This window comes from Nelumbo nucifera, chromosome 1 (genome assembly GCF_055504915.1).
Source record: "Nelumbo nucifera cultivar China Antique chromosome 1, China Antique-T2T, whole genome shotgun sequence".
NCBI lineage: Eukaryota > Viridiplantae > Streptophyta > Magnoliopsida > Proteales > Nelumbonaceae > Nelumbo > Nelumbo nucifera.
In genome coordinates, this window is record NC_142649.1 from 142,630,417 (window position 1) to 142,656,596 (window position 26,180).

The window sequence follows — 26,180 nt, forward strand, 5'->3', positions numbered from 1 at the left end:
TTAAAGGCTTTAGATAAAAGAAAGATATAGATTTCTTTGACACTTATTCCTTGGTTGCAAGATTAACTACCATTAGAGTCTTGTTTGCTATAGCATCAATTTACAAACTGGCAGTCCATCAAATGGATGTAAAAACAACTTCTTAAATGGGGAATTAGAGGAAGAAATATATATTAAACAACTTGAAGGTTTCATAATAGCAGGACAAGAGAACAAAGTATGTAAATTGATTAAATATTTGTATGGATTAAAACAAACTCCCAAACAATGGCATGAAAAACTTAATAATGTGGTAATAACGAATGAATATAACATAAATGATTTTGGCAAATGAATATAACATAAACAATGTAACATAAAGGAGTCATGATCTGCCAATATGTTGATGATATGCTAATAAAATGGGTATAAGTCTAGAAGTAGTAATAGAAACAAAACAATTTTTAATGTCTAAATTCGTCACTAAGTCTCTGTTTGGATGCAGTGAAAATACAAATATGCATTGTACATTTTTTGCAGAACCAGTCCATGTGCATGCAAAATAGGGCCAGGCGTCTGGGCATTCTTTGCACTCTTGTTGTTTGTTTTCAAATACAAATTTCTACAAAACATATTTGTTCATGTTTGGCTTTTTGATGGATGCAAAAATAAAGTGGCCCAACTCCTGAAACCACTCTAACCAATTTTTGTGTCATAATTGACCATTTAAGGCACCAAATTTAACCGTTGGCTCACTTTCGCCATTTTGATGTATAATGACCTTTTTTTATAAATGTTGATGTATAATTACCATTAAGCTAAACTTTGTAAATTTTTTATAGAAGCTGCAAAAAATAATAGAAATTGAATAAAGATAAAAGAAAATGCAACAATTACAAAAGAAAATAACAAGCCTTTAAACAAATATAAAAAATAACATATTAATTAATAAATTATAGAAAATAAAAAATGTAGGAAATCTTATTATAAATTCCAAAAATAACAACAAAAAAATATAATGAAAGACATAGAAATTGCATACAAATAATAGAAATTGAATAAATACATAAAAAGTGCAACAATTACAGAAGAAAATTGAATCCATATTGGATTAAAATGGAAATTGTCTAATTAATGAAAAGCAATTTGCTTAGATGAATGCCCCTTTCACAAAAATGTGAAGAATGTTGTCTATCAATAAAAAAGAAAAATAAATGAAAGAGGAAGAATGTAATTTTCAGACCACCACTAGATGCTGATCACTTGGATCATGGTTCAACAATTTGACTGCCTGAGGAGTGAAACAAGTAAAACAAGTAAGATATAAGCAGTAATAAAATGCATAGTTAACCACAAAATGACAACCTTCTCTGGTATGGACAATGTGCTTTGATGCTAGTTAGGCTTACCTTCTCTGGTAAGAATGCTCCTAGAAAATAACCTCCCAAAATGACAACCTAAAACAAGACCTATGTCTACTTGATGATATATCCAAAAATCTAGCTAGCTAATTAACACTTCAAATGTGCAATAGGTGAAATAAGTTACAGAGGATACAAGAATCACAATAACATGACCAGTTAGTGCTCCTATAATGACTCGTAGAGGTGAAGAACCTGCAACAAGTGCTGCATAAGGAAAAAATAAATTAATTAATCTAGAATAAGAAAAGAAATACTTGGATAAGGAATTAAAGGAGTAATGCACCCTATCTATGCAGTTACAAATGTTAACATGGCACACATACATAGGGGGTTTTGCTAGAGCATTATTTTTCCCATATTGGTCCTAGATATCCAGGATAAGATTTCTTTTTCTTCTAGTATAAAGAAAATAAAATCAAAAGAAATACTTGACATGCAAATCTAAATTCTGAAATAAGTAAATTCTATTAGCATAATTGGTTAGAATTATGTGCTATTGGCATGAGTTTGTAGCTTTATAGATTCAAGTCCTACATAGGTTTAAACTGTTTAAAAATTATATTAATAGCTAGGAGTTTTAAACTCCAAATGGTTTCAAATAAAAAACTTGGAAATCAAATAATTGACATCAACTGGAAACTTCAGCAATAGCTTTATCCAATATGAAAATAAATTTGCTATACATAAACCTCGAAATAATATAACTTTAGAATGATTGATCAACAACTCAGCACAAAAAACCTTACTTATACTACATAATTTGAAGATGGGGATCTTTCTACTTACTTTTCCCTTCCTGTTCTAGCAATAACCTCCACCATGACCACCCAATGAATTCAATTTCTTTTTAAGGTTAAAGTTGAAACATCTTGCCATACACCATGAGGGTATTTGGAAAGTCTTTCTACAGGGTCTCTTGGGCTTTTCTAAGCTCAAAAGACCAACATTTGGTCATTTTCCATTTGGCTATTAAAAGACAAAAAAAATCAAAACAAAACAAAAGATGGATTCTTTACTTATCCAAAAAACAGAACTACAAGAGCAATTTGAACACAACGTGAGTGAAGCTAAATAGTTGGAGGAGGGAAAAAGAGAACTGTTGCAGGTTCAAACTGACCTGCAAGAACAAATATTAGAATTGGATAGAATATCTAGAGATAAAGGAGATGAAATTTCTTCTCTCCTGAAGAAACTTTAGGATGTCAATAATGATGCATCAACTCAAATAGAGGAATTAAAAGCAAAGATCAATAAAATCAAAGAAACTTCAGGATGAAATTTCATTCTCTGTTGGCACAGAAATTTCAATTGGAAGAACAGATCAGAAATAAAAGCCACGAAGTTGAAAAGGCTGGAGAGGAAAACCATACATTGCATCTAATTAAGACTGACTTGCAAAATCATGTGCAAGATCTGCAGAGAATATTAAAAGAAAAGGAAATTGAACTTTCCATACTACTAAACACAAAATGCACGCCATTCTCATACTTGTTTCATACCCAAAACACCATACCTATGCATCCCAATCCCAAAAGTCAAACATGTCTATGAACCTAGATCTATCCAAAACTTTCAGTGGGAAAGCATACAAGGTTAGTAGGGTAGATTATGTAGAGTGGAGTTTTTGGAATGTTATGGTAAATATGGAGAGTGCCTACTGAGAAAATAGGGATCTGAAGATCATGTTGAACGTTTTGCAGAGTGGTTGATTCAAGATGGTTGAGTGTATTCCAAACAATCTGCAACTTGTGATAACCAACCTATGTCTTATTCTAGTTTTGTGGTTCAGAGGGCAGTGATGTGGATGGTGAAGATATTCCTGAGGAAGAGGTTGTATGTAGAATCTGTTTCACCAATCCATTCTATTTAAAGCCATATCCACTACTAAATTATTTGTGCATATATCATTTCTTACGCTTCTACCCATGTCCTTTTTGGTCTACCCCTAGATCTTCTATCCCCTTCAACTTGTAACCAATTACTAGGTTCCGTCTAATTCCTTGCCATAGAGAGAAATATCAAGACCATGGCATATGTTATTTCATAGCTTGCTAGTTGCCACTAAAAGGATACTCTATGCATTCCACTCGCTTATATTATTCACAAGGAAGGTTTAGATGGACCCATAACTAAAGCTATACTTTTTCATATGGCATTTCTTCCTAATCAGTTCTTGGTCCTCTTTTAATAAAGTTTGTTGCTGTTTTTATGCTTAGTGATGAAAAGGTTTGTCTGGATCTATGCGCCAATTCAATTTGCACTAGTGGCTAATCTTTTCTACACATTGCTAAATAAGAAGACTCTCCCTGTAACCATTATTTCAGTACCTGTTGAATTGACTCCAAAAATGAAAAGTTCAACACCAATAAAAAAAGAGAAGTTCAAATCTTTATAAATACCACAACTTTGTAGATTCTAACTTCTAGCATTTGACAAATCCAACAATCAATTACCTAATGCTAGATTCTAATTAATAACTTAAGATTTAGAATTGAACCTAACTTGAACCACAAGTGAAGATCAATGAAAAGAAAGTTTTGATGTGGAGTAGAGTTTTGTTAGGTCAAATCATCCTTATTTGGTCAACCTTCATACTGGTACCAATGGGGGGCATAGATTTCCTCATTAACAATCTCATGTAGCATAACATACAAAATTCAGACTCTAGATTCGACCATAGTCAAATTCTAAGAGCACAAAATAAGAACCCAAACACCATAGACCAAATATCAAGAGAATTAGAAAAATGACCACCAGCCTTATGAACTGACAATAAGAACAGACATAATTATTCTACCAATGATATGAACTAACAATAAAATTAGACAGTCAAATTCCCCTACTAGTTTATGAGTTCATCTCTGGTGGTACACTCTCCTACAATGTCCATCATCAAAGTGAGGATGTTCCATTGTCATGGAACAACCATTTAAGAATGCTACCGAAGTTGCAGGAGCAATTGCTTATCTACATTCAGCAACTATGTATCAATCTATCATAGAGACATAAAGTCTTCAAACATTCTATTAGATGATAAGGGCAAAGCTAAAGTTTCAAATTTTGGGACTTCAAGGTTAATATAAATTGATAAAACTCATTTAACCACAGTTGTACAAGGGACCTTTGAATTCCTCGAGCTTGAGTATTTTCAATCAAGCCAATTCACAAACAAAAGTGATGTTTATAGTTTTGGGGTTGTTCTTGCAGAGCTTCTAAAAGGGGAGAAGCCAATTTCTTCTACTAGACAAGCATAAGGGAAGAAATTGGTCACATATTTTGTTTCTTCAATTTATAGAGGACTTATCAAGAATTACATAGTTGTGACATAGATTCTCTATTTGTCTTTTCCCTTTATTTTATATTTCACTCTTTGTTCTAATTTACTTGGTTGTTATTCTTAATTTATGTTCAACATAGATTTTTGTTTTTTTTAAATTGTTATTTGAAAAATCTTATATACTAATCAGAAAGAAAAGGTTGTGACTAGTTCTGGTATGATAATTTTATGCTTTTTAAACATTCAAATGGATGTGTTAATATTTGTCTGTACTCAACATTATGGCCCCATTTGCTTTTCGGTAAGTTACAAACCCGGGTAAATGTATTTACCTGGGTAAGTGTTTCCTAGGAAAGACTTTCCAAGGCAAGTGCATTCACCCATGTTCTTTTATTTCCAATGTAAATAAGGCAATGACCATTTTAGCCATAAAAATCCATTATTAAAAGGGGCATTTTTGTCACATTCAAGTGTTGGCAAATTTCCCCACAGGTGGGAAAGTCATTTACCCACCTAGGAGATGGGTATCACTTACCCGGATAAGTGATACCTAGGAAAATAAACCTTCCCTGGCCCCCACATAAATCTGAAAAAAGAACAAGGGATTCTTGGTCAGTGGGAATAAAAATCCCATTGACCAACTTTCCCCTCTCAAAATCCAGAAAAAGAACGTACCCTATATGTTTTTGTACTTGTTGAGTATTTATTGTAATATTGTTACTTTTTATGTTGCACAAGTTCATTATCCAAGTAACACTGACTTGACTCCAACTGAAAATTCAGGGTCAGGTTTCAACTAAACTTATTGCTGCTTATTGAAGCCCTAGTTGTTAAGCTTCTAATAACCCTGTCTACTTTCATGTTTAGTCCATAATTTTTCTCTAGCATTGTAAAGGACTGCATCAATTTGCATTTTTCTAAATCTTTTTACTACAATATGGCCATTTCTAACATTTTCTATCATATGTTACCAATGGTAATAGCTTGAATTAGTCAGGACCATATGATATTGTGGTAGCAATATAGTGGTTCAAAAATCCCTAGATCTATAATGGAAGAAGTACAAACTGAAGGGATGGGATATCCATCACATGGACACCCAAAACTTGTGGAATGGATGGGGCGAATTTCAAAAATTTCTCCCATCATTGCAGGGAATCGAATTCCCTATTTTAGAAAAACATATTTTTCAAGGATCAATCTTGAATCAAGAACCAAATCAGAACTGAACCAAAAGAAATAGAAGGGAGGATATACCTGATACAGAGAATCAATATCTCCCAATGGAGGTGTTCACGCCCAAGGAAGGAACCAAAATCTGCTCCCACTGAAGATGGCGCAGTGTAGAATGGAGCAGAATCAGCAACGTTCTTCCAAAAGAACTTGACCCTTCGCAAAAATCAACTGGATGGCTTCTTGGTACAGCTCCAAACAATCTTTTCCCCAAAAGATTGAGATCAAGATCAAATCTTGATTTCTCCCTACAACTGGAGATCGAACTGGAAGGAATGGCAATGACAGGAAGGAGGCGGCAGAAGAGAATTCGCTATATGCGGGAAATCTCTCTTTCTCTCTTTATTTGCTCTAAAGAGAAGATATCTTGTGAATCAAAAATCTGTGTTTTTTTTTAAAGGCTGCCGCCCCCTTCTTTTTATAGTCTTAAAGGGATCAGCTCCTAATCAGATTAGGAGTTGCTAATCCAAATCATATTTGGGTTAGAAGTCCCTTTAAGTGATAAGGGATAATCCTTATCTTATCTGCAGATCAGATCAGCCATCTCCTAATTTAATTAGGAGGTTTCCAGATCTAAATCTCATTTAGATCTTGGACTCTCTAAGTGGATAGGGTCTAGGCCCAATCCCATCAGCTGATCCATCTCAGAATTCGCCCCCTTTAATTGACTGATCAAATCAGCCCAGTTCGAAATGGGCTTAAGACCCATTTAATGTTATGTACTCAAAAGGTCTTCCAGATTGCTGCCCAGTTGGGCTTCCTTGTATGGCGTGGGACCCAAACATTGATCTACACATCAACCACATGGGTTCAGCCCATCCTTTGATATAAGGCCTGGCCGAATACACTGTTATGGACAGTGCACCCCCTGAAACCCATCTTATGGACTCAATGGGCCCAACACTTACCCTAAGTGGTCCCTGGGCCAAGCCACCTTGTAACACCCAGGGACTGTGGGCAGATGTAAGATTAGCCCATTAGGTATTATCCTCAATGGTCTTACACTTAACCTCTCAGCCCATAATGATCACACACTGCCCAACAAGAGAGGACCTCTCCCTCGGCTACAAGGAACAGTGTTGCACTCTCTACTTATATGGATCCCGGGAATTAAAACCTTTTGCAAACAATTTAGAAACCATAATATATATACTTTTATATCTTATATAAAATATACTTTGCAAAAACAAATCTCAACGGTTGAAATCGGCTGCTGGCAGTCTTGGTTTCCAGTAGAGAGAGTGCTACCCAGGTTTTGACCCTTGCCAAGGATCTCACTGATTAGTACATCAAAGACAGCCTAATCCGACATCTAGTGTAGTATCATAATCGAGTCTAGGGGTCAGGTGTAACTTTCCAGTTTTGCCCATCTATCTCCAAGGTCCAGGGCAATATTGGAAATCTGGTCCAGTTCAAAGGTTCTATTAATCCTACACTGTATGTGCCTAGGGTCTCACCCTGGCAGCTGAGACAGGCCACCCCAACCGACTTGGTGGCACTACAGTGTCAGCCTTGTCAGGATAGGTCTCCCCAGACCGATCCACTAGCTGTGAACATTCTAAACTAATACGAGTCTGATTAAGTGTCCAGTTTAAGGGTATTACACAGAAACATACCAGGAGAACATGAATCAAATATGCACTTTTATTTATTAAAATAAATTCATAAAGTACATCATTATTGATTGAAGCTAAGGGCATACAAAACTGTCTAACACAAACAAATACGACTAGTAAAAATGATGGGGGACTTCTTGAGATTTACACAAACAAATACAACAAAAAATCTAAAGACAAGTGAAGTTCATGTGAGTTCTCAAAAGCAAGTTTCAACTTTAGGTTCGTTAAGAGCTTGTTCTACTTTAGAAGTAAAACTAACCTATTCACAGTTGTCTATCTCTTGTTTTAGAGCTCAATTTAGTTTGGTTATATCTAAAAATTTATTGTGAATGGAGCTTAAATCAGATTGAATCCAACTTGTGAAAGAGGTTGGATACATTACTAGTGAAAGTGTAGATGTAGGGAGGGGAATCCCGATTTGGAGAAGTAAAATGAACATGAAGAAAAAGAACCACAAAAATAGAATGTTAGTGGTTATACATCCAAATAGGAGGCAAATGAAGCATATCTAAGAATATCTGGACTTGCCGTTGAGGATGAAGCTATGATGGTGAAGTTCTAGGTTCAGATCTGAGTCTGATTGCAATGAGGAAGGCAGGAGCTCAAATCTAGATATAGATTTAAGAAATCTTGAAAACATAGAGAAGTCACCGACGACAAATATTAGACATCAATAGCAACCATTATCGTCGGACTTCGATTAATGTCTGTAGAAAGTTGTGACGACGAATGCAAATGGTTGGCTTGTTTCCCACGATTGCTTAAGAGAGAAAAATTTGCTTGGAAAAAATTGAAGTAACCTTTGTCTTCAATATTGATGCATTTTCTGACAAAAATGCATATTTGTACCAATCTTTAACACATTTTTACACTCTTTCCAAATGCTTGCAAATCCAACCTGGGATGCATATTTGTGTTGAACCAGAATTTGCACCCCTTCCAAATGGAGCCTAAAGACATGGGTGATGTTGATGTAATTTTGGGGATTAAAATCCATAAACAACAAGAAAACTTTATTCTCTCCTAGTCACACTATCTGGAAACTATACTTAGGAAGTTTGGACACTGTGATTGTAAACCAGTTCGTAGTATCCACTTAAGAAAACATGTAGGAGAACCTGTTTCACAAAAGGAGTATGCAAGTATAATTGGATCTGTGTCATACTTAATGAACTGCATAAGACCAGATATAACAATAGTAGTTGGAAAACTAAGTCAGCATACTCATAATCTTGGGAATGAACAATGTAAAGCTCTAGTAAGATTATTAAAATATTTAAAGGGAACCGTAAACTTTGGTGTGTATTATTTAGGTTTTCCTCTTGTTTTAGAAGGCTTTACTAATGTAAATTGGATTTTAGATTTCAAATGATAGTATCTCCACTAGTAGGTATGTCTTTACCCTAGGAGGTGGAGCAATTTTTGGAAAACAGTAAAGCAGTCTTGCAATACAAATTCAACAATGGAGGTTGAATTCATTGCATTAGAATTGGTAGGGTCTAAGGCAGAGTGGCTAAGGAACTTATTGGCAGATATACCACTTTGGCCACAATTGGTTCCATCTATATCTCTCCATTGTAATAGTCAAGCAGCAATAGCAAGAGCCAAGAATAAAACGTATAATGATAAAAGAAGTCACATCCGCCTAAGACACAACTTGGTAAGACAATACCTTAATGAAGGTACAATCGTGCTGTATTTTGTAAGGTTTGAAAAGAATCTTACAGATTCATTAACCAAACCACAAACTTTTAAAGTGGTTTATGAGGCATCAGTAGGAATGGGGTTAAAGCCCGTTATATAAGTCATTGGTGATGGACACCCAACCTATGTGAAAAGAAATCCTTGGAATTAGGTTGAATGGGTGAGAATGAATCATTGGATGACTTGGGAAAGCACTATTAATTTGTGCCCCATTACAAATGTCGAAATAAGATAGTATTAACTACAGTTTGAGGAGGGTGAGTGTAAGACTCTTAATCGGTTAAGAACTATATGTGTAGTGTACACTAAATAACCGACATAAATGAGTGTGAAGTGTGGTCGTTTCTATGAGAACTCTAAGGGTTGACTCTCTAAAACATTTATGATTCGAAGAGGGGAACAATGCCGAAATGTTTCAAAACAAAAGAACCACTAAGGAAATGTGAGTTGAGTTGGTTGACAAATTAGTTAGTTACAACAAAGGGAAAAGGTTAAAGGAGTCTGACTCTACCTATACTCTGTAACACAATTTGTCATACCTAAGTTTTGATTGAAGTCCAAAAGACGTCACCATGAATACTACTCTCACTGCGATGCTCAGGTGTTTGATCTTCTTGTAATTTTGAATATTGTAGGGTATTGTTGGAGGGAGATTCAAAATTTCAAGAATCACCTCTCTCCCTCTTTTTGTTTTAGTTTTATCTTTTCTCTCTTTCCCTCTTGCATGTAGGAGACTCTTGTCCCACTTTGCTTAGGAAAAGAGTTGGCTTGGAGTATATTATCTTCCTATGGGTAGGGACCTATAGGAGGAAAGCAGTATATATCTCTACAAGAATGTGAGGGGGGTTGGGGGTGCTTTTCACACATGCTTGCTAGGCCAAGCCAGGCCAGAATGGGGCATGGGCGAGGGCGAGGATGAGGGTGCGGGTATATGCATGCTACATCGAAACGTTTTTGCCTTTGACCAGTTTAAACTATTTTGACTTTTGAGTTTCAAAGTTTTGTTTAAAATGTTTTTGTCTTCTTCTACTTGCTTGTTTTGTGTCTTTGTGTCTCTTCTAACAGGTGTCTTGTTGCACTGTTCTGGAAAGACACTTCTCTCTAAAAGAACACAATTGTGTTCATTCGGGTGACCGAGAACACTTTATAAATAGAGTGGTGGTCAACCCAATGTTATACACCAACAAATTCACAATTCTTTGTTTGTCTTCTTTCTTGAGCATTCTCTTTTGTGGTTCGCGGAGGTCTTGTAAGCGAGTGCACATTTACCAGTGGCCTGTGGGCTATTTTATCTTGGCAACCGATTTGCAATCACTCGGTTACATCGTAGGGGGCAAATGTGGTTTTAAGGAGATTGACCAAGTGGCATGACTCAGCCCTCCCTTTCTCTACAATTCTCAGTTTCGTCTTCACAGTTCTGCAACATTGTCAAATTTGGTTTGAAAAGAGTTCACTGATAAGTTCTATTATGCCCTATTTATTATTATTTTTCCAACAAACTTCCACATGAAAATTGAGATTTTAGTGGAAAAATCTCTATTCCAAATAGATTTTTTCCAACTAACAATAGTACTTTTGAGTGTGGACCAACTCCCAAGCTATACAAGCTAAGAAAGTGAAATTAATATTTCTAGTCCTTTCTAGTCCAGAATAATTGATCCTCACCATTAGTCAGATTGACATTAGTATTCATAACTAGGGATTGAACATTGTCCTTAATTGCAATATTAGTAAAAAGTGCCAACTTCCATTAATACTTAGAACTTCATTCAATATGCATGCAATATGGGATTATCAATTGCCATTATATAATATATTTCTAAGCGAAGTTCTTAGGGAGTCTTTTAAGGCAAATGATTACTCATTTTAAGAAAGAGTATCCATTCTATGAGCAATTTTATTGAATATATGGCTACCTTGGCTTAAAAAATATGAAAGTGATTATTTCACTCTTAATTAAACGTACTCACTTCAAATGTGAGGGACTAATGATGATGATAAAGACTTGGGTGGTGCTAATTAGGGACGGGATGTATTCACAACAAAAGTTGTCCCAATATGGTATCAACATGAACTTGTCTGCACATCTCACCACGGGAACATTTTTTTTTGTTGTGAGCATATATGGACTCTACCAATTGATTCAATTAATAATGTCTCTAATTGGTGTATTAGAGATTATGGATCAAATCTTGCTATCATTAGAGTTGGGAGTGTTAGGTATAAGGGGTACTAATCAGATCTTCTCCCAACAATAAAAGATGTTCCAACATATTAGAACATGATGTATATACTTAGGTATAAGGGGTAGTAACCAGATCTTCTCCCAACAATAAAATCTCACCATGGGAACATTTTTTTTTTTTTTTGTTGTGAGCATATCTGGACTCTACCAATTGATTCAATTAATAATGTCTCTAATTGGTGTATTAGATATTACTAGAGACTATGGATCAAATCTTGCTATCATTAGAGTTGGGAGTGTCAGGTATAAGGGGTAGTAACCAGATCTTCTCCCAACGATAAAAAATGTATATATTTAGATATGATGAGTCTTAGGGCTTGTTCCTTTTCTCTTATCTTTTATTTTTTAAAGTGCAATCATACAACTTTTTGTTTGCCAATGATATTCCCAAAAAGACAAACAAAAGCTCTCATATATGAGATTAAAATAGATATTTGATAAACTTTAGAATTTAAAACAATAATTTTTCTATATTAAATATCAGACTTCCAAACAAACGAATAAGCCATTAATCTCATGGTAAAGTGTGTTTCGAACTTTTTTTTTTGTCTCAACTCTAGGGGATGGGCTACACCATTGGAGTAGGGATATGCTATCAACAAAATGATCCTAATAGTTCACCGTAGCTACATATTAACATCTCCCTTATTATTCATCTGACACTCACTTGTTGGGATACTATTGGAAATATTTGTTGGTAGTAGATCTGAACTACCCTTGGTGGGAAAAAAATTCACCGTATTCTTTATTTTTGTTTTTTGGAAAATCATCATAAAAAGCTTTTAACATGCCGAGTGATTAATTGATACCTAGTGTGGATCTTATTGTTTTATATGATATGGGATTTTAGTTGTAAAGTTTTTAATGACTTAATTTTTATTATAAGAAATTCAACCCAAATTTACTTGCATCCAAACAAAATAATGGATATAGTAGCCCGTACAAAATACGGGATGGTCATTTTCCACACGTGTCAAAGGAATGTCGAGGTGCGCGGATATAAAAAGTAGAGGGAATCTAAATGGGAAAGAGGGAGGTACTGAAAGAGGCAAATTTCCGCAGTGGAGGAGGAGCTACCCATCTCTACTCTATCTACCTCTTTCTCTCTCCACAGAGAGGGCACCGAAAAAGAAGGTGCCAAAATGAGTCAGCTCAACTCAACCAGCTCCGAGATGGATTTGGATCGACCAAATATAGAAGAATATCTACCATCAGAAGCCATTCAAGAGTCTAACGAGAAGCTTCACTTGTAATTTCTTTCTTTAGTTCCTCCTGATCACCACCACCATGCACCAGCACCGCATCATCATTAATTTTTCCCTGATTTCGATAGTTGAATCTTCTATTACTAATCACACTGTCCATAAACCTGATTAGGCGTGATTTGCTCGATATTTCGCCAACTCTGACAGAGGCTGCCGGCGCCATCATTGACGTAAGCCTCTGCTTTCTTCTTTCACTATTTTTATTTACTTTCTCATTTGGATTCATTCATTCAACTTAGATAAGTTCAACCATAATTTTTAGAACACCTTAACCATGTCGCATTTTGGGCGTTAATCAGATTTCATAAGTTTAGCATTTAAATGTCTATCAATTTAATTTAGTTTTTAGTTTTTATTTTTATCGGTAACTGTAAAATTCTTTAATATTAGAAATAAAGCTCAAGAGTACGATAAAATACAGAAGCAGTGAAACATAAACCCTGTTATCCCTCCCCGAAACAACTTTTCTTCTTTTGACAATTGTGCCCAAAACAATTTATCAAAAAAAAAAAAATGTGCCCAAAACAACTGATCTCTACCCGCCCCTTGTTTAGCGAGAACATGTACAAAGGAATTTGCACTCCTTTTGACCCATCGAACTCCTACTTCCATATTTTGTGTGAACCGTTTGAATTTCTTCCTTTCGTTGTTATAACTCCACAGTTTTGCCTCCTCACTTAGTAGCCACCCCACAACCAATTTAGAATCCCCTTCACTAACTAATTTTCCAATGTTCAGAGATCTTTCCCTCTATACTCCAATTAAAGCAAAAATTTCAGCTCTTAGGGAATCTCTTACTCCAATTGGGCCAGAATAAAAACCAAGTATTTTTCCCTCTCATCCCTAAACATCCCTATTCCTTATATGCCCGGTTACCCAAACTGATTCCATCAAATTGAGTTTAACAAATCCTCTTTCTTTCTGGTGGAGATCAAGTAGCACTTTGATTTTCTTAATTGGGGCAGAATTTGTGTCAATATCTAGGGGGGGGTGGATTTACAAAGCGGCCCTTTTCCTTGGTGTCAATATCTTCTAGTGACTCAACTCCTTATAGTAGCACTTTGATTCGTACTCTCAACTCAGGGAATTCTTTGAAGGAGTAATGTTACTAAGAGCACTTGCGCAAACAAAGGCATTTGCAAGAGTTCTCAACCACCTGATCTGCTTGTGAGGGTCTTGTTATTAAGTGCACTCTAATAACAAATACAAGGGGGATGGGTGGTGTTATTAGAATTGAAAATTGAAGGGATGAGAGATCCATCATATGGATGGCCAAACCCTGTAGGTAGGTTGGGCGAAATTTCAAAAATTTCTCTCTCTCCCATGTGGGAATCACATTCCCTTTTTTAGAAAACTGCTTTTCAAGGATCAATCTTGAACCAAAAACCGAACTAGATCTGAACAAATTCAGTAGGAGAGGGATATACCTAATACGAAGATGCAGTATCTCCCAATGAAGGTGTTCACGCCCAAAGAAAAACACCAAAATTGCTCCTGCTGAAGATGACACAGCATATGGTGGAGCAGAATCAGCAAGGTCCGTCCAACGAACCGAATTCTTCAGCAAGAATCCAATGGAGGCAGTGAGCACGACTTCTGATCAGCCTTTCTTCAAAGACTGATATCAAGACTCTTCTTGATCGCTCCTACAATGGAGATCAAACTAGCAGTATGGCGGCAACTGGAGGAGAACGCAGGGAGAAGATGGCGCAGTCACACTGGTGCTGTCTTCTCTCTGTGTAAACTGAGATCTGATCTCTGGAATGCTGGGATGGGCTGAATGGTTTGCCCCCTCCTCCTTTTATAGGCTTAAAGAGATCTCCTAATCTCATTAGGAGTTTCGTAATCCAAATCTGTATTTGGATAAGGAGTTCTCTTTAAGAGATAAGGATAAATCCTTATCTTATCTGTAGATTAGATAAGCTCTCTCCTAATCTTATCAGGAGGTTTCCAGATTCAAATCCTTATTTGAATCTAGACTCTCTGAGTGGATAGGGATAAGACCCTATTCTATCTGCTGATTTAATGCCAAATCCACCCCCTTATTTAACTAATCAAATTAGGCCAGTTCGAAATGGGCTTTAGGCCCAATAAGTCTAAGTGCTCAGAATGCTTCAAAACTGCTGTCCAGTTGGGCTTCTTTGTATGGTGTGGGACCCAAACATTGATCTACACATCAGCCACATGGGTTTAGCTCAGCCTCTGTTACAAGGCCTGGCCGAATTCACTGAAAAGACAGTGAACCCCCTGAAGCCCATCACATGGACTCCTAATGGGCCCAACACTTACACTAAGTGGTCCCTGGACCAAGCCACCTTATAAAAACCCAGGGACTGTGGGCAGATGCAAGATTAGCCCATCAGGTATTACCCTCAATGGTCTTACACTTAACCTCTCAGCCCATAATGATCAAACACTACCCGACAAGAGATGACTTCTCCCTCGGTTGCAAAGAACAGTGTTGCACTCTCTACTCACATGGATCCCGGGAATTAAAACCTTTTTGCAAACGCTTAGAAACCGTAATATATATATGTATATCCGTATATAAATATATTTTGCAAAACAAATTTCAACGATTGAAATCGGCTGCCGGCAGTCTTGGTTTCCATCAGAGAGAGTGCATCCCCGATCATTACCTTTTTCTGACAAAAGGGCTGATCCTGTCACTATGATCACCCACTCAGATGAATTTTCGGACTGTCCCAACATACCCAGGTTTTGCCCCCCGCTAAGGATTTCACTGATTGGCATATCAAAGACAGCCTAATCCGACACCTAGTGCAGTATCATAATCGAGTCTAGGGGTCAGGTGTAACTTTCCAGTTTTGCCCACTAATCACCAAGGTCCAGGGCAATACTAAAAATCTGGGCCGATTCAGGGTTTCAAGTAAACCTACACTGCATGTACCTTGGGTCTCACCCTAGCAGCTGAGACAGGCCACCCCAACACTTGGTGGCACATCAGTGTCAGCCTTAGCAAGATAAATCTCCCCAGACTTATCCAACGACTGTGAACATTCTAAACTAATACGAGTCTCATTATGTGTCCAGTTTAAGGGTATTACACAGAAACACACCACAGGAACATGAATCAAATATGTTACTTTATTCATTTACAATAAATGTCATAATGTACATCAGTCTGATTGGAGCTAAGGGCATACATTGTCTAACATAACTCAGGGAATTCTTTGAAGGAGTAATGTTACTAAGAGCATTTGCGCAAACAAAGGCATTTGCAAGAGTTCTCAACCACCTGATCTGCTTGTGAGGGGGCTTGTTATTAAGTGCGCTCTAATAACAAATACAAGGGGGATGGGTGGTGTTCTTAGAATTGAAAATAATGCTATGATTCGGTGTAAATCATGGGCACTTCATATTATTCAATACAGTGTAAGTGCATCAGCATTGAACAAGGTCCGGTTTCCTGAGCTAGACATGCATTACTGGTATAGATAGAACTAATTCAATTAAAATGCCTTTTGACAGTAAAAAATGGCAAGAAAGAATTTGGTGAACATGCAGCTTTTGTGAAAACCATAGAGCGTCTGCTTAGTGTTAGGTACTGCCTAACTCAGAAACTGTTCGAGGTGTCTGGCCTCCTGCCGTGAGAGAGAGAGAGAGAGAGTAGTAACTTCTGTTATCCTGGCTGTAGCAGTTTGCCTTATTATATAGGCTTACACTGAATCAATTATTGGCTTCTTGGCCTCTTGGTTGTTACAATCTTGGTTGTTACACTTCAGTTATGCCCACGTGGCTCTCTTGGCTTTCTTCTTGAATAAACCTTGATACCACTTGGGTCTATGGCCTTTGTGGTTCTAATACTTAGGCCATGTTCTTTTTTTTTTATTTTTTCTGAAACACATTTACCCATGTTCTTTTTTTGTTTGATTTATCTAGGTAAATGAAATCCTTTATTTTCTCATGTTCTTTTGCAACACCCACTTTCCTGGGTAAATTGCTATTTTTTCATCTCTTTCCAATTTTACCCCTTGGCCCAAATCCATGTTTTTTGGACATTTTGTCTCATTAACACATAATCTGTCCAAATAATAGGCTATGTTCTTAGGCCATGTTTCTGATAGGCCCCCAATTATCCTCACATATGCTAGGAGAGGGAAAGGGCTGTTAGACAGTTTTGTATGCCCTTAGCTTCAATCAGAATGATGTACTTTATGAGTTTATTGTAAATGAATAAAAGTGCATATTTGATTCATGTTCCCTTGGTATGTTTCTGTGTAATACCCTTAAACTGGACACTTAATGAGACTCGTGTTAGTTTAGAATGTTCACAGCCAGTGGGTCGGTCTGGGGAGACCTATCCTGACAAGGTTGACACTGTGGTGCCACCAAATCGGTTGGGGTGGCCTGTCTCAACTGCCAGGGTGAGACCCTAGGCACATACAGTGTAGGATTAATTGAATCTTTGAACTGGACCAGATTTTCAGTATTGCCCTGGACCTTGGAGATTGATGGGCAAAACTGGAAAGTTACACCCAACCCCTAGACTCGATTATGATATTGCACTAGGTGTCAGATTGGGCTGTCTTTGATATACCATTCAGTGAGATCCTTAGCGGGGGTCAATACCTGGGTATGTTGGGACTATCCGAGAATTCATCTGAGTGGGTGATCATAGTGAGAGGATCAGCCCCTTTGTCGGACAAAGGTAATGATCGGGGATGCACTCTCACTGATGGAAACCAAGACTGCCGGCAGCTGATTTCAACCGTTGAGATTTGTTTTGCAAAGTATATTTTATATGAGATATAAAAGTATATATATAAAAGTATGATCATTATGGGCTGAGAGGTTAAGTGTAAGACCATTGAGGATAATACCTGATGGGCTAATCTTGCATCTGCCCACAGTCCCTGGGTGTTACAAGGTGGCTTGGCCCAGGGACCACTTAGGGTAAGTGTTGGGCCCATAGAGCCCATTCGATGGGTTTCAGGGGGTGCACTGTCTTTAACAGTGTATTCGGCCAGGCCTTGTAATAAAGGCTGGGCCGAACCTATGTGGCTGATGTGTATATCAATGCTTGGGTCCCACGCCATACAAGGAAGCCCAACTGGGTAACAGTTAGGAAGGTTAAGTGAGCACATAAGCTTAATGGGCCTAAAGCCCATTTCGAACTGGGCTATTCTTTTAGTTAATTAAAGGGGCGAATTCTGAGATGGATTAGCAGATAGGATAGGGTCTTAATCCTATCCACTCAGAGAGTCCAGATCTGAATCATATTCAGATCTAGAAACCTCCTAATGAGATTAGGGGAAAACTGATCTAATCTGCAGATAAGATAAGGGTTTATCCCTATCACCTAAAGAGAAGTCTTATCCAAATATGATTTGGATAAGCTGCTCCTAATTGGATTAGGAGCTGATCTTTTAGGTTAACAAAAGAAGGGGGCGGCAGCCTAAGAGATACACATCGGATTTCCTTTAGTGTTGAAAACAAGAAGAGAGAATTCTGCACCCTGCGAATACTCTCTTGTCGCCTTCCTGTTCTTGCCGCCTTGTTTGCCAGTTCGATCTCTAGTTGTGGGAGAAGTCAAGATTGGATCTTGACATCAGTTCTTTATGAAAGGATTGAAAGGAAGCTGTGCTCACGTACTACCCTGCTGATTCTTGCGAAGCACAGAGTTCTTGGAGAAGAACACTGTTGATTCTGCTCCATCCTGCACTGCGCCATCTTCAGTGGGAGCAGTTTTTGGATCCTTCCTTGGGCGTGAACACCTCCGTTGGGAGAAACTAATTCTCCGTATCAGGTATAATTCTCTCCTACTCCTTTTGCTTCAGATTTGATTCAGTTTAAGATTCAAGAATGATCCTTGAAAATATGATTTTCTAAATAGGGAATGCGATTCCCAGTTGAAGGGAGAAAAATTTTTTGAAATTCGCCCCTTATTCCGCAATCTTTGGGCGTCTATGGGATGGATCTCTCATCCCTTCAGGGGCAGCGTAAGCCAGGTCAGCAGTCGGTTGAGGGAAATGTTTAGATATTGGTGTGCTTATTGTAGCTATGGCAGCTGGGCATTGCTAGAGGGAGTTAGTTATGATATCTGTTAGACAGTTGTATGCTCTTAGCTCCAATAAGAATGATGTACATTATGAATTTATTGTAAATGAATAAAGTACATATTTGATTCATGTTCCTGTGGTGTGTTTCTATGTAATACCCTTAAACTGGACACTTATGAGACTCGTGTTAGTTTAGAATGTTCACAGCCGTTGGATAAGTCTAGGGAGATTTATCCTGCCAAGGTTGACACTGGTGTGCTGCCAAATGTTGGGGTGGTCTGTCTCAGCCACTAGGGTGAGACCCAAGGCACATGTAGTGTAGGATTAATTAAATCTTTGAACTGGACCAGATTTCCAGTATTGCCCTAGACCTTGGAGATTGATGGGCAAAACTGGAAAGTTACACCTGACCCCTAGACTCGATTATGATACTGCACTAGGTGTCGGATTGGGCTATCTTTGATATGCCAATCAGTGAGATCCTTAGCGGGGGTCAAAACCTGGGTATGTTGGGACAGTCTGAGAATTCATCTGAGTGTGTAATATTTGATGGGCTAATCTTGCATCTGCCCACAGTTCCTGGGTGTTACAAGGTGGCTTGGCCCAGGGACCACTTAGGGTAAGTGTTGGGCCCATAGAGCCCATGTGATGGGTTTCACGGGGTGCACTGTCCATAACAGTGTATTCGGCCAGGCCTTGTAGCAAAGGCTGGGCTGAACCCATGTGGCTGATGTGTAGATCAATGTTTGGGTCCCACGCCATACAAGGTAGCCCAACCTGGCAGTAGTTTGGAAGGCTAAGTGAGCACATAACCTTATTGGGCCTAAAACCCATTTCGAACTGAGCTGATTTGATCAGTTAAATAAGGGGCGAATTCTGAAGATTAGATTAGCAGATAGGATTGGGTCTCAACCCTATTCATTCAGGGAGTCCAGATCTGTATGTAATTCAGATATGGAAACCTCCTAATAGGATTAGGAGGGGGTTGATCTAATCTGCAGATAAGATAAGGGTTTACCCTTATCACTTAAAGGGAATTCTGATCCAAATATGATTTGGATCAGCAACTCCTAATGGGATTAGGAGCTGATCCCTTTAAGCTTATAAAAGGAGGAGGGGGGGGCAGCATTTAGAATATCATATATTCACATCCTCTTTAGAGTTGAAATCACAGAAGAAAGAATTCAGCACCTCTGCGAAAATTCTTTCTTGCTGCCTCCTTCCTGCCGTCGCCATATCTGTCAGTTCGATCTCCTATTCTCAGTGGGAGTGATCAAGATTGGATCTTGATATTAGTCCTTTGTGAAAGGGCTGATTGGAAGTAGTGCTTATGTCCGCCTAGCTGATTCTTGCGAAGGATCTGGTTTTTTTAAGAATGCTGCTGATTCTCTTCCATCCTGCACTGCGCCATCTTCAGTGGGAGCAGTCTTTGGTTCCTTCTTTGGGCGTGAACACCTCCATTGGGAGATACTATTTCTCCGTATCAGGTATATCCCTCTCCTACTGCTTTTGTTCAGATTTGGTTCGGTTCTTGGTTCAAGATTGATCATTGAAAAATATGATTTTTCTAAAATAGGGAATACGATTCCCAGTACGATGGAGAGAAATTTTTGAAATTCGCTCATTCTATTCTGCAAGATTCGGGCGTCTATACGATGGATATCTCATCCATTCAATCAGGAGGGAATATTTCTGGAGGGAGTTAGTTAGGATGTCAGGAGGGAATATTTCTAGAGGGAGTTAGTTGTGATGTCAGGAGGGAATAATATATATGGGAGTTTCTGGATAGGGGGAGGCAGACGGTGAGAAACATTTTGAGTGTTTGGGGAGAGCCGGCGGTCTCTCGAAGAATCGACCACTATTATTACTCTCCATTGAATGAATACAAGTTTCTTTTCATTTGAGCTGTGTATTTTCGCTGAGTGCCTGTGAATTGTGTGTGAGATTTCCGGGACATATCAGTGGTATCAGAGCCTGACTTTCCTCGGCCATGGTAACAGTTAAGGAGGTGGCATCGCAGGTGGAGGGATTCGAAGAACACTTGTCTTCTCTGCATTCTGATTTTCGTTTGGAGATGGATGGCTTACGTAATGACTTTCAGCGTCTAGATCCAGATAAGGTAGCGGCTGGTCTTTCGAAGATCTCGACTCTAGAGAGCTCTGTACAATCTCTGGAAGAAGGCGTTCAGGGTCTGGTGAAATGTTTTGATCTGTTGCTTCATCAACGTGATCTTCCTCAGGTATCTTCTGCTCCTTTAACTACTACTGACGTTTCTCCTCCGTTTCTCTCATCGAGTCATGCTGCTGACAAAGGGAGGAGCACGGCATTTCCGACGTCTTCTTCAATGCCGGTGTCAGAACATGCTTCTGATTCTCTTCCTCGGAAGTTGGAGTTGCCTATTTTTGATGGGGAGAATCCAGACGGCTGGCTTTTTCGTGCTGAGCGATATTTTGAAATTAATGGATTGCTTCTGGTGGAGCGTCTGCGAGCTGCCGTTGTCTGCTTAGAGGGAGATGCATTGGCTTGGTATTACTGGGAAGAAGGTCAGCGACCTTTTCGTGGCTGGGAGACTCAGGAAGGTAACTTACAGGAGCAACTCTTCTCGTTACATCAATCTTCTACTGTTAAAGAATATCCCCGCCAGTTCGAGGTTCTCTCGGCTCCCTTACGTGGCCTGCCGGAATTAGTCCTTGAAGCGGCGTTTGTTAATGGGTTGCGTCCAGATATCCAGGCCGAGCTCCGATAGATGGAACCCGTTGGGTTGATCAGGAAAATGGTCGCAGCCCAGAAGATTGAGGATAAGAACTAGGCCCTTTGGGCTTATCAACTGGGGTTATTTCCTTGTTGGCCCACAACATCCCCATCTAGAGCCCATATTAATTCACGTGTGACGCAGGTGACTACTTCTGCTGACACTCGACCTACATGTGCCGCGGTACCTACTTCTTCTTCATCGGTCCCTTTTATTAAGTCCTCGCCACCCGCTTTAAAAAAAATGACCGATAAAGAGATGCAGCAGAAGTGTGCGAAGGGTCTATGTTTCCGTTGCGATGAGAAATACAGTCCTAGTCATTGTTGTACTCAGAAATCACTTCAGGTTTTATGGGTTCAGGATGATGTGGAGGAATTTGCATACGATGAATCTAATTTGGACAACACTTCGGCTGACACTGAAATCGCTCCGGCTCCAGATTCGACCGTGCTTTGTGTTTCATCTCTTGTGGGCTTGTGTGCTGCTAATTCCCTTAAGGTGCGTGGACGCATTTTGTCGCATGAAGTAGTCGTATTGATAGACTCGGGTGCATCCCACAATTTTATCTCTGAAGCTTTAATCGAGGAGTTGAAATTGCTCTATACTCCTACACACGAGTTTGGAGTTCAGATGGGTAATGGCGATGAGGTGAGAACTTCTGGAGTCTGCCGTCAGGTTTGCTTCAACTTACTTGAATTGGATGTCATCGCAGATTTCTTCCCTTTGAAATTGGGTTCTACGGATGTCATTCTTGGTTTTCAATGGTTAGCATCTCTCGGTGATTTAGTGATGAATTGGGGTAACATGTCTATGAAGCTCACTCTGGGGGATATTCGTGTGAAACTACAGGGCGACCCTTCTCTCTATTCTTTTCAGGTGTCTTTGCACGCTATGATGCGTAACTTGCAACATGAGGGACAAGGGGTTTTGTTGGAACTGAGACATTTGCAGGTGGTGGATCCTTCTTTGAACTCTGCTTTGTCTACACCCCTGTCTCTACCAATTTCTTCTTTACTGGATGTGTTCAAAGACGTTTTTGATAGGCCTACGGGTTTACCCCCTACTCGGGCTAGGGAGCACGCTATTGTCTTGTGTGAAGGCACTTCCCCTATCTTTGTTCGTCCTTACAGGTACCCTCAGTTCCAGAAAGATGAAATTGAATGCCTTGTCTCTGAGATGCTGGCTGTGGGTATTATTCAGCCAACTACAAGCCCCCTACTTGAGCCTGGTCCTTTTAGTCAAGAAAAAGGATGGAAACTGGCGTTTCTGTGTTGATTACCGAGCCCTTAATCGTGCCACGGTTCTGGATAAGTTTCCCATTCCGGTTATCAAAGAACTTCTCATGAGCTTCATGGTGCTTCTATTTTCAGCAAAATTGATCTTAAATCGGGCTACCATCAGATTCGTGTCCGCAGTGAGGATATCCCCAAGACCGCATTTCGCACACACGAGGGCCATTATGAGTTCCTTGTCATGCTCTTCAGTCTTACTAATGCGCCATTGACTTTTCAGTCGTTAATGAATACTGTTTTCCATAATTTCCTCTGTCGCTTTGTTCTGGTGTTTTTCGATGATATTCTGGTTTATAGTGCTTCCGAAGCTGCCCATTTGGATCATCTTCAATAGGTCTTTTCTGTGTTGCGTGCCCATTGTCTTTTTGCTAACTCAAAGAAATGTATCTTTGCTCAGCCTAGCATTGAATACCTGGGTCATATTATCAGTGCGATTGGAGTTTCTGCCGATCCTTCTAAAGTCCAGGCTATGGTTGATTGGCCCCAACCGTCTTCACTTAAGCTCTTTGCGGTTTTCTGGGACTTACGGGCTATTATCGCCATTTTGTGCGTAACTACAGTAAAATAGCATGGCCATTGACACAACAGCTTAAAAAGGATGCCTTCTCATGGAATGCGGAAGCTGAGAATGCTTTTCGGGAGTTGAAACGGGCTATGACGAGAGTACCTGTGTTGGCCCTTCCGGATTTTTCCCAGCCCTTCTTGATCGAGACAGATGCATCCGGGGCGGGTCTCGGTGCGGTATTGATGCAGAATAATCGCCTTATAGCTTTTTACAACCACAAGCTTAGTCCGTTGCACAGTGTAAATCTGTTTACAAGCGTGAGTTGATGGCCATTGTCTTTGCCATTAAAAAGTGGCGCCCCTATCTTCTTGGTAGGCGCTTCACGGTATGTACTGACCAGCGTAGTCTTAAGTATCTGTTGGAGCAACGGGTTGTCAAAGGTGAGCATCATAAGTGGCTCCTTAAGCTTATGAATTATGATTTTGAGATTCAGTACAAACCGGGTATTGAAAATGCCGTGGCTGACGCTCTTTCCAGAGTTCCTGCTGAAATGCACTTAAATTCTCTTACACTCCCCATTTTTCTTGATTTTGATGACCTTAAGGAGCAAGTTGATACTGGTTCCTTTCTGGCCAACATTAAAAATGTTATACAGCAGGATCCTGCTGCCTATCCTGCCTACTCTTTAGTTGGAGATCACCTTTGTTATCATGGTAAATTGGTTCTGCCTGCTTCTTCTCCATATATACCCCTCTTACTTAAAGAGTTTCATTCTGGTGTTGTGGGGGGTCACACTGGTATCCGCCGGACATATCAGCTGAATTTTATTGGTGGGGGATAAAATGCTCTGTTCAGGAGTTTGTGCAGGCTTGTGATGTGTGTCAACGCAGTAAGTATGAAGCCATGTCTCTTGCTGGCCATTTGCAACCTTTACCCTTTCCTGATCAGATCTGGGAGGATATTGCTATGGACTTTATTGAGGCTCTTCCTAAGTCTAAAGGATTTGATACCATTATGGTGGTGGTCGATCGTCTCTCCAAGTACGCCCATTTCATCCCTCTCAGTCATCATTTCTCAGCTCTCACGGTAGCTCAGGCTTTCTTACACAACATAGTTCGTTTACATGGCATTCCCCGATCAATTGTGTCTGATCGTGATAAAGTCTTTATGAGTTTCTTTTGGCACGAGCTTTTCACCTTGCAAGGTTCAGAATTGCGTCGTAGTTCAGCTTACCATCCTCAGACGGATGGTCAATCGGAGGTGGTTAATTGTTGTTTAGAGACTTATTTGCGCTGTTTTGCGGCTGATTCTCCCTCTCGCTGGTCTTCTTGGTATCTTGGGCGGAATACAGCTATAATACCTCCTTTCACACTGCTGCTGGTATGACACCTTTTAAGGTGGTTTATGGGCGCGATCCTCCCGCTTTGAGCTTGGTTCTACTGCTAATGCTGATGTTGAAGCTGTTCTCCTTCAGCGTGACGCTATACTTATTGAGCTGTGTGCTCACCTACACCGTGCACAACAAAAGATGAAGGACTTGGCTGATGCGAGCCGGCGTGATGTGAATTTTGATGTTGGGGATTTGGTGTATGTGAGGGTGCGACCTTATCGTCAGCAGTCTTTAGCTCGCCGAGACAATGAAAAGCTTGCCCTCGTTTTTTTGGACCATTTGCTATTGTGGAAAGAATTGGTGCTGTCGCTTATAAACTTCACCTTCCTCCAGATGCCCGGATTCACCCAGTTTTTCATGTCTCGCAACTCAAAAAGGTGATTGGTAACCATATCTCTTCTCCTGTGATTCCTTCCACTCTGTCTGCTGATACGGAGATGCTTGTGGAATCAGCTGCCGTGCGCGGTGTGCGTCCATCCATTATGCCTGGAGTTACTGGTTTGGAAGTGCTTATTCATTGGCAGGACCTGCCTGATTTTGAAGACTCTTGGGAGCCCTTTGACTTGCTTCGAGACCAATTCCCTCATTTTAACCTTGAGGACAAGGTTAGACTTTGGGCGGCGGGTAATGATAGGCCCCCAATTATCCTCACATATGCTAGGAGAGGGAAAGGGCAGCGTAAGCCAGGTCAGCAGTCGGTTGAGGGAAATGTTTAGATATTGGTGTGCTTATCGTAGCTATGTCAGCTGGGCATTGCTAGAGGGAGTTAGTTATGATATCAGGAGGGAATATTTCTGGAGGGAGTTAGTTAGGATGTCAGGAGGGAATATTTCTAGAGGGAGTTAGTTGTGATGTCAGGAGGGAATAATATATATGGGAGTTTCTAGATAGGGGGAGGCAGGCGGTGAGAAACATTTTGAGTGTTTGGGGAGAGCCGGCGGTCTCTCGAAGAACCGACCACTGTTATTACTCTCCATTGAATGAATACAAGTTTCTTTTCATTTGAGCTGTGTATTTTCGCTGAGTGCCTGTGAATTGTGTGTGAGATTTCCAGGACATATTAGTTTCCTGGGTAAATGCACATGAGAGATACCTTAGGCCATGTTCTTTGGACATTTTGTCTCATTAACACATAACCTGTCCAAATAATAGCTTGAATAACCTGTTCAACTATAATCTGTCCAAGTAACAAGTTCAATGACTTGTTTAATTATAACCTATCCAAACAATAACTTGTTCAATAACCTGAAACAAGAAATATCAATAAATTGAAGAAAATTTTTCTTTGTTATACTGAATCAATCGACTGAGAAATAATTCATATGCATTCTTTTTGTTTATGGTCTCATATAAAATACTTGCCAATACATAGATTTCAGTGTTTTTTCTTTTCTCTGTTTCTTCTTTCTTCTTCTGCTCTTAGAAGATACAATCTCCTCTTGCTTTGATACACATGGTAGACCCCCGCCAAG

General features: G+C 39.3%; 1 protein-coding gene across 1 annotated transcript in view; it reads left to right on the forward strand.

The window, feature by feature from the left end:
• Nucleotides 1–12,499: 12,499 nt before the first annotated feature.
• The window catches only part of LOC104585685 (glycerol-3-phosphate acyltransferase 9-like), a 53,502-nt gene continuing 39,821 nt past the window's right edge, over nt 12,500–26,180 (forward strand). Inside the window, exons 1-2 of the mRNA XM_010242644.3 lie at nt 12,500–12,730; nt 12,859–12,916. Of these exons, the coding sequence (XP_010240946.1) occupies nt 12,624–12,730; nt 12,859–12,916 (165 nt within the window). The 5' untranslated portion in view covers nt 12,500–12,623. The remainder of the gene's footprint in view (nt 12,731–12,858; nt 12,917–26,180) is intronic.